Genomic DNA, 13,818 nt, shown 5'->3' on the forward strand with positions numbered 1-13,818 from the left:
TCCGTCCCTAGTATCTTCTGCAGCAGTTCGGGCATGGTCTCAGAGAGACGGCCTTCACCGCTGGTCTCCGGTACTCCAACAATCCTGACGTTGTGGCGTCTATCCCGGGACTGCATCTCCTCCATCGCCGACTGTAGTTTGTTGACTTCAGCCTGCCTAGCCAGCAGGGCGGATTCAAGACCCGCCATCTTCTCACACTGTGATGATACCTCCGTCGTTAGCATGGCTAGTTCGTTAGCATTAGCCGATGAGGCAGCGTGAATCGTCTCCATCTTGTCTGTCAGCGGGACTACCGCCAGCCGTATTTCTTCTGATATCTCACGACGGAGGCTGATACAGAAATCCGCCAACACTTTCTTCTGTGCTTCAGCGATGCGTGCCTCAGATTCTGCGTGTACTTTCTTCTGTGCTTCAGCGATGCGTGTCTCAGAGTCTGCGTGTAGCTTGGTCATGACCAAGAGTACAGCTTCGCTTAACTCCCCGACAGCGGGAGACGGTGCGGCCATGCTCGGCGGTGTCGGTGTCGTGCCTAATTCTTTCATGGCTCTGGTTTCCACCCCCGCCATCGTAGAAAGTCGAAAAAAGTTGGTGAATGTATACTAAACACGACGACCTAGCAAACAGATAAAAAACAAATAAAAATAAAATAAAGACTAATGGGGAGAAACGTATATTCAGCACGGTAGAAGGGAGCTCCTGTGAAACACGTCTACTCCATGATCGCTCAGCTCCGCCCCCCTCTTTGAGCCAATATAAATATGTTTTTATCGTTTTCTGCAGTAATTCCTAGAACGTGAGTTATAGGCATAAACGCATATATAGATTATCAACTGCCGTTTGTTGCCGATACACGCTATATTAAAAATTTCAACTGTACATGATCCTAAATGTTATGACTTAACATGCGCGGATGAACGGGGGGGGGGGGTCGTTTATAATTCCGTGATCGTCAGTAAATGCTTTATGTAGTATGGGTGATATATTGATCAGAGCAGTTTGCATTAATAATAAACAAACACGCTGAAAATGACGTCAATGTAGGAGACGGGAAATCACGACCAAAGAGAGTGAAGTTTCTTTGACCACACATCAGTGTGCATCATTTAATAGCATAGCCATGGATACCACAACAAACAAAGTCAAGCGTTAATATGGCCGCTCTAGCTACCCCGGATGCCCCGTGTCCTTAAAGTGACAGTGTAGGTGGATTATGTCCCGTCCAGGTAAGTGCCCATGTAAGTGCCCACTACATATGTCCCCCCAGAATTCACCCTACTAACTCACAAAACGGGTCGGTAGACGGACCTCCCGACCATAACGACCGAACAACTGGAGCCGGCATATGAGCTACCGTGGAACCCCCTGGGGCCTTGCGGTGGCGGGGAGGGCAGGGGGCAAGGTGCCTAATGGGCGGTGAGGGACTCATATTTTCAAAAAGCGACCTAGGGTGACGAGGTTTAACACGGGGAGGTCGCCCCCGCCGCGGGGGCTGAGCGAGTGCCACGGGGTGATCCACATCCAAGTGAGCTGGCTTAAGCCTGTCCACCGAGACATGTTCCGGTTTACCGCCAATGTCCACCACGAAGGTCTTACTTCCCGTCTGTAGGACCCGAAACGGGCCATCGTAGGGGGGTTGAAAGGACCCGCGGTGGGCATCGTGCCGTATGAACACGTATTCCGTCGCCTGGAGGCCGGGTGGAACACGAGTCTGTGGCAAACCATGCTGCGAGTTGGGGACCGGCACAAATGCCCTAGCGTTCTCCAAGTTTGAAACGCGCTGCTGGGTCGCAGACCAGGGGTCTGTGGTGTCAGGTAAAAACTCCCCGGGGACCCGCAGCGGTTGGCCATAGACCAGCTCAGCCGACGATGACTGGAGATCATCCTTGGGGGCGGTCCTGAGACCCAACATGACCCACGGGAGCCTGTCGACCCAACTACCATCGCTAAGGGTAGCTCGGAGAGAAGCCTTCATGGACCGGTGAAACCGCTCACACAAACCGTTAGCCTGCGGGTGATAAGCGGTAGTGCGGTGCAGTCTCACGCCTAAGTTTCTGGCAATCTCGGACCAAAGCTCAGAGGTGAACTGAGGTCCACGGTCCGACGAAAGGTCAGACGGAGCACCGAACCGGGCCACCCACGTATATATAAACGCCCGAGCCACATCAGTGGACGTTGTGGATGACAGCGGAACGGCCTCTGGCCACCGAGTGGTTCTGTCCACCATCGTGAGGAGGTATGTGAAACCATGCGATGGGGGCAATGGACCCACCAGGTCCACATTCACATGGTCAAACCTCCTTTCGGGCACGGAGAACTGGGCCAAAGGAGCTTTAATGTGGCGGTGTACCTTAGCGCGCTGGCACATCACACAGGTCTTAACCCACCCGCTCACATCCTTTTTCAGCCCGTGCCAAATGAACTTGGCTGCCACCTGCTTTTGAGACGCCCTGTTACCGGGGTGAGAGAGACCATGTATGATGTCAAAAACATGACGTCTCCAACTGCTGGGCACAACCGGTCGCGGCCGCCCCGTGGAAACGTCGCACAGGAGTGTGCCGTTAGCCTCATTAAATGCCACATCCTCCAGCCTGAGTGCTGTGATGGCCGTCCTGTAGGCCTGAACGTCCAGGTCGGAACATAGTCTAAACCAACATGGACGGCCCCGATCAAGGCCCGAGAGAGACAGTCTGCCACTAGATTGTCCCTGCCTGCGACATGCTGAATATCCGTGGTAAACTCTGAGATATATGACAGGTGCCTCTGCTGACGGGCAGACCATGGCTCACTTACTTTAGCCATAGCAAAAGTGAGTGGCTTGTGGTCTACAAACGCTGTGAACAAACGAGCCTCCAGCAGGGAACGGAAATCAAAAGTGCTATATTTGCACTCATTAGGACGAAGCTGTCGGCAAAAAAACGCCAGTGGCTGCCAAGCCCCACTCACCCACTGCTCGTATACCGCTCCAACAGCATAGTCTGAAGCATCAGTGGTGATGGCAACAGGGGCGTTGGGAAGTGGGTGTGCCAGCCTGGTTGCATTGGCCAGGGCGGTTTTAGTATCGACAAACGCCTTGCGTCTCTCGTCCGTCCAGTCCACCACATGTTTGCCGATTTTACCCCTGAGAGCCTCGTAAAGAGGTCGCATTAGCTGAGCAGCCCGGGGGACAAACCGATGGTAAAAATGTACCATGCCAAGGAACTCTTGCAGAGCCTTGATGGTGGGTGGCAGTGGAAAATTTGCTATGGCGTCAACCTTAGATGGGAGGGGAACTGCCCCATCTTTGGTGACGTGGTGCCCGAGGAAATCGATCCTAGACAGCCCAAACTGACATTTAGCTGGGTTAATTATGAGCCCATGCTGACTGAGTCGGTGGAAAAGGGTCCTGAGATGGGACAAGTGCTCTGCCTTGGTGGTACTGGCGACTAAGATGTCATCTAGGTAGACAAACAAAAAAGGCAGGTCCCGTAACACAGAGTCCATCAAGCGCTGGAATGTCTGTGCTGCGTTTTTAAGCCCAAATGGCATGCGCAAGAACTCAAACAAACCAAAGGGAGTAATCACCGCCGTCTTAGGGATGTCCGCTGGGTGGACCGGCACCTGGTGGTAACCTCGAACTAAATCTATTTTTTAAAATATGAGCTTCCGGGCCAGGTGGGTGGAAAAATCCTGAATATGTGGAACCGGGTATCGGTCCGGTGTGGTTACCTCGTTAAGGCGGCGGTAATCGCCACACGGGCGCCACCCGCCGGCAGCCTTGGGGACAATGTGAAGGGGTGAGGCCCATGGGCTGTCAGAATGACGGATAATACCCAGGTTCTCCATGTTGGAAAACTGCCTTGGCCACGGCCAGCTTGGCAGGATCTAGGCGCCGAGCCCGGGAGTAGACTGGCGCACCTGCCGTAGCGATGTGATGCTCCACACCGTGCTTACTGGTGGAGGACGAGAAAGTGGGCTGGGTAAGGACAGGGAACTCAGCTAGCAGCTGGTGAAACTCATCTGGAACAGACAACATGTTAGACAAACCCACAGGAGGCGCTGCCCCGACAGTACATTCAAATGAACAAAAGGTGGTGGCGTCGATCAATCGATTGTTCCTGACATCCACCAACAATCCATAGGCACACAGAAAATCAGCACCCAGCAGGGGCACAGACACATCAGCAGTAATGAAGTTCCAGCTAAACCGCCGGTCACCAAAACACAACTCCACTAGCCTACTGCCATACGTGCGGATCGTAGTACCATTGGCAGCTTCCATAGGGAGCCCATGCCCGTCGGCCAGGGTGTCCACCCTTGACGCAGGCAGCACGCTTCTCTGTGCCCCTGTGTCGCACATGAAAGCCTCTGCGGCTAACATACGGCAGTCATTTATTGTTGTGTTGGCCAAGGCAGCCCTTACCTGAGCCGGTAACTGGCGCAAGAACAGCTGTCGGAAGAGAAAATGGTTGGGCTCATGTTCTCCCATCAACGCCAGCATCCTATCCATAAGCTCGGACGGTTTACTGTCGCCCAGACCTTGCAGTGAAAACAGCCGGTTAGCTCGTTCCACCTCAGACAGTTCAAAACACTTCAACAAGTGTGCCTTCAGCGTGCCATATTTATCGTGCGCCGGAGGGTTTGTGAGTAGACTCACCACTCTGGCTGCCGTGTTAGTCCCCAGCACAGCGACAACGTGATAGTACTTAGTGTCATCCTCCGTTATTTTCTTTATTGCAAACTGCGCCTCCGCCTGCACAAACCATGCAGTAGCTTGCGTTTCCCAGAACTCTGGCAATTTCAGCGCAACTGCTGCTTCCATAAACTTCAGCGCGACTGCCTGTTCCATTGTTCAATCGTTCTCGAAAGCGTCCAAGAACGTCAGGTTCACCAATGTAGGAGACGGGAAATCACGACCAAAGAGAGTGAAGTTTCTTTGACCACACATCAGTGTGCATCATTTAATAGCATAGCCATGGATACCACAACAAACAAAGTCAAGTGTTAATATGGCCACTCTAGATACCCTGGATGCCCCGTGTCCTTAAAGTGACAGTGTAGGTGGATTATGTCCCGTCCAGGTAAGTGCCCATGTAAGTGCCCACTACATCAGCGTCCTCTTACCGTTCGCCGATGAGACTGGAGGAAAAATATCCCACTTATTTGATGGCGACCTACTAGATCCATTTCCGGTTTGTATAATAATAATAAACGCCCAAATCATATCGATTATTGATTATGGCAGCGATCGATATATACACGGATGTGTGTCTAGAGTCCCGCAACAATATGTGAGTGCCGGACGCATTTGCCAGATGCACGGAGATCTCCAGAGATCCATTTCCGGTTGTAACTCGCCAATCATCCACCAGGCGGCAGTATTGAAGCGTTGCAGAGTTGTGCAGGCTCCCACTGTATCAGCCGAGTGAGGGAATTCTGAATACCATGGCGAAAAAATGAAATATGATCTCAATAACGTTGTACGCCGTGGAATGGCAGAATTAGCATGACCTTGAAACACGTTGTACGACGTTATTGGCATCAGATGTGTTAATAACCTATTCAAGGTCGCCGAGCTGCACTGCAGATGTACCCTACTCTTTGAATTCGCCAAAGTGCAATACCGGCCAGATCCTCTTAGGGGCGCTATCGCGATAATAGAGTGTTCCCTGTGGCAGAAGTTGTATTTTTTTTTTATCTCTAATGTACAGTCGTTTTCTACTCATCTGAAGCGATAGCTATTGTCTGTTCCACGGAATACCTTTTGGAGCGCGGATTTCACTATGCAATAAGGGGATTTATCATCAGCCAATGGACATATCGATCTACCAGATGGCGATCGATAACGGGGAAATGCTCGTGGGGATCCAACCGGCTCATGGTAAGATCTTTTTCGCGTAAAGTACAACCCGATCGGGCATTGTTTTGATAGCCATCCAGGCGATCGGCCTATGTGGCTACTTAGACGAACACGGTTATTGGTAATCAATAATAAGAAACAACGTCCACCGCTCCCCCCCCCCCCCCCCCCTTTCATGCATACATGCTTGAGGATCGTGCCGATCATATGCAGTTTGAGTTTTAACTAGCATCTGTATAACGGAAATGCCATTGGATATAACGTTAGTAGCTATTAGCCCTATATCTAGCCTTCCAGGAACCAAATGCCGTATAACGCTTATATTCACGGCGCTATAAAATGAGAACGTATTGATGATTTTTTTTTTTTTTACGCCATTTTGAAGGGACGGTTTATGGACTCAATTGACAATGAGAATGGACAGATAGCAATACTATAAAGTATAGATTTAGCTCTACAAACAGCCCCACGTCTGTTTACATTTGCTGGTCCTCTAGAGATTTATTAGACTCATCCCAGTGGCCACGATTGTGTTAATATAGTAAATCCAGGGTTCGCACAAGGTCCTTGAAGTGCTTGATTTTTAACAACAAAAAACTCAAGGCCTGGAATTCCTTGAAAACAGATTTTTTTCTTTAACACTTTGGCTGCCATGGGTTAAATTCATTATCAACCGTAGGTTGCCGGCTCTATTTGTCTATAGAGAAAGTCCCCTTCTTTGCAGGGCTATAACTTTTTAAATTCTATTGCTACATTGCCATTATTAGGGCCCATTCAAAGTCCTATATGTATTGTTCATTGTGTAGCAACGTTAAACTTTTTCATTCACATATTCATAGTAAAGTATGGTCTAATGTATAAGTATGTTTTCATCTCTTTCTGCAGCTTTCTCCAGAACGTGATATATAGCCCCAAATGCATTATATTGATGATGAAATACAGTTTGATGGCAATCAGCGCGATATAAAGAATTCCAACTAGACTTACTTCTAGAAGTTACTACACGTCATCTGATGTTGACCGGATGGGCGAGGGGGCGTTTATAATTCCGTGGGCAGCGTTATACCAATCATCTAATGTGGGTCAAATGTTGATAATAGCAGTTAGTATCGAAGACGGTAACGTTACACGCTAAAACTCACCCCAGTCTCCGCGCGCCGTTGGGCGATCATCGTAGAGTAGACATTTTATCATTATGGGATGTAGATTTACCCGGTCCATCTCCAGCTTGTATAATGGTATATACGTCCAAATCATGTTGTTTATCGAGTTATTGGCAATCGATCGCTATGTAGCGTGACGAGCCAGAGTCCCGGGACATGTACAGAGTGCCCGGAAGCAATACGGCCGTCCAGCAAAACCTCTACTGCGCTTCCTGTTAAGCAATTGCGCCGATCGGCCACCAGATGGCGCTCCTGAACCGCCAGAGAGCTCAGTGGGTCCTCCTGGTGGATCTCAGGCCAGCGGAGGGGAAATATGAATCCGATTCCAGATTTTTGAAATATTGATATTAAAGACGCTGTAAAGCGTCATCTGCAACTTGAACATGGCCGGGAATGACGCTTTAACACGGCTCCTGGCAGCCAAAGTGTTAACAAGGTGCTTAAAAAGTCCTTGAAATTCAAATCAACCATTCGCATTGAACATTTTGTTCATCCATGATAAAAAAGTTCTGAATCAAGAAATAAAATGTTTTAATCTAAAGTGTAACTAATTGTCGGAAATTGGTTTTAAGCCATATATATATATTATACCGGTATTATTATATATATATACTTTTTTTTTTATAAATACAGCATTTAAAAGTGAATTGTATCCTTTTAACCTGTTAACTCATTCACTGCCAACTGCCAACTTATTGGCCGCCAATCGTTCGACGCCAACAACGAGTATACTCGTTATTTGATCGTTATTTCTTTTATTCGCTATTTCCATTCATTATCCATCCAGGGAGCCTGGTGTCATAGGGAATGAGTCTGAGATTGCAAAAGTCCAATACCGCCACCTGGTGGTATGCGGCCGGTGTTGCACTTCCTTTGAGACTCTGTGTATGGGGCTGTGCGTCGATTATATTGGTCCGGGCAGACTTTTCTAGTAACCTGAACCAAGGGCTTCACCCGCTCGCATTGAAAGTTTTCGGGACCCCCGATTCATTATGCTGTGGTGGGTTATGTCGTGGGCCAAATGGACATACAATCTACCAGATGGCAATCAAATGATTGGAATATTCTTTTTGGAATCCCACCGGTCACAGGTAAGAGCAATTTAACATACATTTCAGCTTGATTGTGCCTTGTTTTCATAGCCATCGCCCTTATCAGCGTATGTTGTTGTACTAACGAATGCCGTTATTGACTATCATTTTAATCAGAAACGACCCCCCCCCCCCCCCCTTTCATGCATTCATGATGGAACATAATACCGATCATATGCATTTGAATTTTTTATTGTAGCGTGTGTAGGGACGAAATGCCAATGGATTAAGTATAATATACGTCACAGGCTATTACTAGCCCCCCAGGAATTACCCTAAACCGCTCTAAAACCATACTTATATTCACCACGGTATAAAACCGGAATGTATGGATGGATTTTTTTTTCTTTTTCACATCTTGAACGATAGATACTCGATGTCAAATGGGCCATAGTATTGCATCCATAGCTATAATATAGAATATAGTTATAGCCCTGCAAACAAGGTGAGCGACTCCATTGGTTTAATGCGTGGCAGCACATAGCCATATCCAGTTCCCAGCGTGGCAGAGAAAGAGTTAAGCTGTAGCCCTATTTCCAGACATTTTGCCTAAAGGTACATGCCTAAGTAAATGGAAGATTGCTCCACTTCTACAAGGTACATTTTTTGGAAAAGTACTTGAAAGTCCTTGAATTTCATTTTGCAATGTCTGTGGGAACCCTGTAAATGGGAGACAGGGGGCTGAGTGTGTTGGGTGTCTCTCTCCTCCAGGTACTCCCGCGGGGTGATGTCCCCAGAGAGGCACGTGAGGACCAGGCTGTACTTCACCAGTGAGAGCCACGTCCACTCCCTGCTCTCCATCCTGCGCTACGGAGCCCTGTGTGACGTGAGCAGCCACTCCATCCCACCCCCACCCCACCACCTCACCCCACCCACCCCACCACCACCTCACCCCACCTCACCACCCACCACCTCACCCCACCCACCCCACCTCACCTCACCCACCCCACATCTCCTCACCCCACCACCACCACCTCACCACACCCACCCCACCTCTCCTCACCCCACCTCCCCACCACAACCTCACCCCACCCACCCCACCACCCCACCTCACCCCACCTCTCCTCACCCCACCACCACCACCACCTCACCCCACCCCACCTCTCCTCACCCCACCCCACCCCACCACCTCACCCCAAAATGGAAATGAAATGGAATGGAACCAGGCCATGATATGACTTGCATGGAAAAAAGCCTGCCTGCCTGACGACTGTTAATTTCACAGGAAACCAAAGATGAGCAGTGGAAGCGGGCGATGGACTACCTCCGGGTCGTCAGTGAGCTCAACTACATGACGCAGATAGTCATCATGCTGTATGAGGACCCTAACAAGGTAGGACCACCTCTTCATCAGGTTCAATAGCCTGTTCAAGCTGCTGCAGGCAAGCGCCTCCGCATACATGCAGCAAGAACAGAGAGACTCAGACTCAGCTTCTTCCCCCAGGCCATCAGAACACTGAACACTGATCTCTCCACACACAAGCACACATGAACACACACACACACACCACACATCCTGCACTCTCTCACACACAAACACACTACAGGTCACTTTAAACACAAAAAAAGGTCACTTTAAAACTGTTTTTGTATAGTATAGTTAGTATAATATAGTTATATATAGTATAACTGTATATTCTATAGTATATTGTATAGTACTACTAGTGTATATAGGACTCATTACCTTTAATGCGTAAAGCTTAGCATTGTATAGTATTTTATCTTAGTACTTTTTATCATGTCTATTTTATTATCTATTCTATTATTATTTGTATTTTTTTTTTTTGCACAATCAAGGCGGGCATGGCCCCCTTCACTTCACTACATGTGTCTGTATGTGACGGCATGGCCCCCTTCACTTCACTACATGTGTCTGTATGTGACGGCATGGCCCCCTTCACTTCACTACATGTGTCTGTATGTGACGGCATGGCCCCCTTCACTTCACTACATGTGTCTGTATGTGACGGCATGGCCCCCTTCACTTCACTACATCTGTCTGTATGTGACGGCATGGCCCCCTTCACTTCACTACATGTGTCTGTCTGTATGTGACGGCATGGCCCCCTTCACTTCACTACATGTGTCTGTCTGTATGTGACGGCATGGCCCCCTTCACTTCACTACATGTGTCTGTCTGTATGTGACGACATGGCCCCCTTCACTTCACTACATGTGTCTGTATGTGACGGCATGGCCCCCTTCACTTCACTACATGTGTCTGTCTGTATGTGACGACATGGCCCCCTTCACTTCACTACATGTGTCTGTCTGTATGTGACGACATGGCCCCCTTCACTTCACTACATGTGTCTGTCTGTATGTGACGGCATGGCCCCCTTCACTTCACTACATGTCTCGTAGGGCTGGGCGATTAATCGAAATAAAATCGTGATCTCGATTCATAGACCTATGCAATCTCATTTCTAAATTATGACTTTCTTTTATTAATTTTTTTTTTTTTTTTTTTACATTTTACTTAACTTTTTTAAATGATGACGATTCTGACTTGAGTTATTTTGTATGTTACAAGATACTTTTAAGTTTAAGTCAAGCACTTTCATATAATGTTAAGTTTAAGTCAAGCACTTTGATATGTTATGTTGTCCGTTTTAAGAAAGAGTGCAATAAATGATTTTATTGAAAGAATAAGAATCGTGTGAGAGAATCGTGATCACAATTCTCAGAGAGAAAAATCGTGATTCACATTTGAGCAAGAATCGCCCAGCCAGCCCTAATGCAGGCATTAAAGCGTTCCGTCTTGAGACGGATATCCGTCCATTTGATTTGGAGATTCCGTCATTTGATTCAGAGTCGTGACGGATTTTAACCTGAGCCAATCAGAGGCGTCAAATATCATTTTTTTTTCTACCGCGGCCGCGCCAAGCAGTCATTTGCGAGCAATCGGCAAATTCTCAGGCAAATGCAACCAACCAGAAGGCGAGATTGTTCTGAGTTTACAGCGCTTTCACCCGCCTCTGCGTGCTCAGCACCAATGGGAAGCGCCCATTTGCTTTTTGAGTTTCTGAAAGTCCGCCATTGCTCTCTAGCTCTACTCGAGAGTAAACTTGAGTTAACAACACTGACATGCAGCAACTTTTCAGAGACAGTAAGTTAATTTTACTTATTCTAGTCTAAAGAAACATATATATTACTATTGCTATTGATAAATCTAGGTAACGTGAATGCCACAAAACGAATGCCTTTTGTTAATCAGAACGTTATTTACGCGACAACATGTGTCGTTGTTGTTGCGTGTGTGTGCTTGCGCCGCTCGATTTCCGTGTATGATAAATGTACATATGAATGTTGATAAATCTAGGTAACGTTAATGCCACAAAACGAATGCCTTTGTTAATCAGAACGTTATTTGCATTATCAATTGTTTTTAAGCTCAATAAACTCTTGACCGGAATTTCTCCCATTTGTCCGGGAGATTGAAACAAGACGAATGTCTTTCTCTGGTCTGCATCCCCTTAACAATTGTGTGTATTGAGCCGTACTGTATTGTACCCATTCTGCAATCTGTTAAATATTGATTCATTGATTGATTGTTATTAACAGATTGCAGAATGGGTACAATACAGTACAGCTCAATACACACAATTGTTAAGGGGATGCAGACCAGAGAAAGACTTTCGTCTTTCATCATAACATATATGACACACATGACATACAGATAGACAATACTGCTACATCTATACATTTATGACGTACCAGATTTACAAATACAGTATTGTTTGTGGTACAAAAATAGTCTTAAAAAAGAGAGTATATACATTTGATGAAGAAACTGTACATTGGAGGAGGTTGGGTAGGTGGGGTGGGGGGGGTTGTAACTGTACATTGGATTATCGACGATACCTTACTTGGTCCCAAGAAGAGGGTCTCGTGTATTAAATAAAGTTTTCATTCATTCATTCACTCTGGATCTGGTAAATCCAGTAGCAATACACACAATTGTTAAGGGGATGCAGACCAGAGAAAGGCGTTTGTCTTGTTTACATCATCAGGGTCCCCCATTTTCAATTCATAGTGACATTTATGACATACACAACATACATGACATCATGCCATTTGTGACATAGGGACATACATGACTTACAGGTATATAGTACTGTTACATTTGTCACATATACGATATGCAAATATACAGTACTGTTACCCAGAGATCCTAACAGTAAATATATACATATGATGAGGAGGAGACTGTACATTAGGAGGGGGTGGGTGGTAAAAAATATATACAAATGGTGGGGAGGAGACTGTCCATTGTTGTTGTGGCATAATTGCGAAACGTGTTTAGTCCCTTGTTTGTATGATAACAAGCCGTTTAGTTCATGGTTCAAAGTAATGGGAAAAGGGTGCTAGCTCGCCATCAATCAGAAGCTAGCCACAAGACTTGCATTCACGCTCTCCAGCACACAGCCCCCCTGCCTGGCACAACAACCACAACAGTAGGGTCTATAGTCACAGTCAGGACAGTAGGCTCTACAAGTAGGCTCCCTTAAAACGCTAACGCTATTAAAAAAAATAATACAGTGGAGGGTAAAATAAGAATATGACTTGGCCAGAAAAAAAGTTCAGTCAGGAGAATTCTTTTTGCTTTAATCCCTGCCCTAATGTCTCGTGTATATTGTATGATAGGGTGGGTTGGCCTTCTCTTGCAGAAAGGCCAACAAACACTGGTATTTATTTATTTTTAAAGCCCTTATTGGTAAACAACCTGTTTATATCTCCTCACTGTTAGATTGGAAATATTGGAACCTATTCAACTCGATCGAATGACTGGATGGTTCTTAGGGTTCCTCAAATTTGTTCTGAGCTAGGGAAGTCAGTCTTTTCCTTTGATGCCTCTAACTCATGGAATGTCCTTCAACTCACGCTGAAATTTGAGGTTCTCCCCTTGGAATGTTTAAACGTATGATTTCAGACCATTGTGTGACTACCTGTAACTGTTTTAGTTGATATTTTAAAATGATTTGTAAACGTTTAAAAAAAAATACTCTGGTGTTTAAATTTCTGTGAATATTGTTTTTATTATGTACTGTACAATCGTCGTTTCTGTAAATGAGGGAAACCTCAGATGCTTACGATTTTAAATAAAGGTTGAAATGAAATATATGTGACGAATAAACCTCCTGAGTGTTGAACTAACGGCAGCGCTGTGTCGCCTGCAGGACCCGTCCTCCGAGGAGAGGTTCCACGTGGAGCTGCACTTCAGCCCCGGAGCCAAGGGCTGCGAGGACGACAAGAACCTGCCCTCTGGGTTCGGCTACAGGCCTGCGTCCCGGGAGGTGAGGCTCACGCTGCAGTCTGTAGGCTATAGGGAGGTGTAGTCTGACAAAATACAATAAAAACTGTACAAAATGCAATAAGAACAGTACAAAATACTATACAAACAGTTAGGGGTGTAAGTAACGATGCATCGATTAATCGAAATGCATCGATTCTAATGTGACGATTCAACTGCATCGATTTGAAAATGTTAGAATCGATTATAATCTAAATTAATCACACACAAAAAAGAAAAAAAAGTATTATCTTTTTTTTTGTAATGTTCTTTTTGTGTGCGTGTATTGTTTTCATTGACCTATAGTCCATTCATGCTGAGTGAATCAGTTCCCCCAGCCACATTTGTGTATTCAAACTTTTTGGGGGGAATTAACTGATAGAAAATGTATCGAATTTTTTCCGAATCGAATCGAATCGAATCGTGGTCAAATGA

At 46.4% G+C, this 13,818-nt stretch overlaps 1 protein-coding gene across 1 annotated transcript in view; it reads left to right on the top strand.

Moving 5' to 3' along the window:
- The window catches only part of LOC311237737 (inositol hexakisphosphate and diphosphoinositol-pentakisphosphate kinase 2-like), a 136,815-nt gene that overhangs the window by 90,894 nt on the left and 32,103 nt on the right, over positions 1-13,818 (top strand). The window contains 3 exon segments of the mRNA XM_084325712.1: positions 8,802-8,916; positions 9,316-9,423; positions 13,271-13,387. Of these exon segments, the coding sequence (XP_084181838.1) occupies positions 8,802-8,916; positions 9,316-9,423; positions 13,271-13,387 (340 nt within the window).

Source organism: Notolepis coatsorum (genome assembly GCF_963971535.1).
Source record: "Notolepis coatsorum genome assembly, chromosome: 12".
NCBI classification, from domain to species: domain Eukaryota; kingdom Metazoa; phylum Chordata; class Actinopteri; order Aulopiformes; family Paralepididae; genus Notolepis; species Notolepis coatsorum.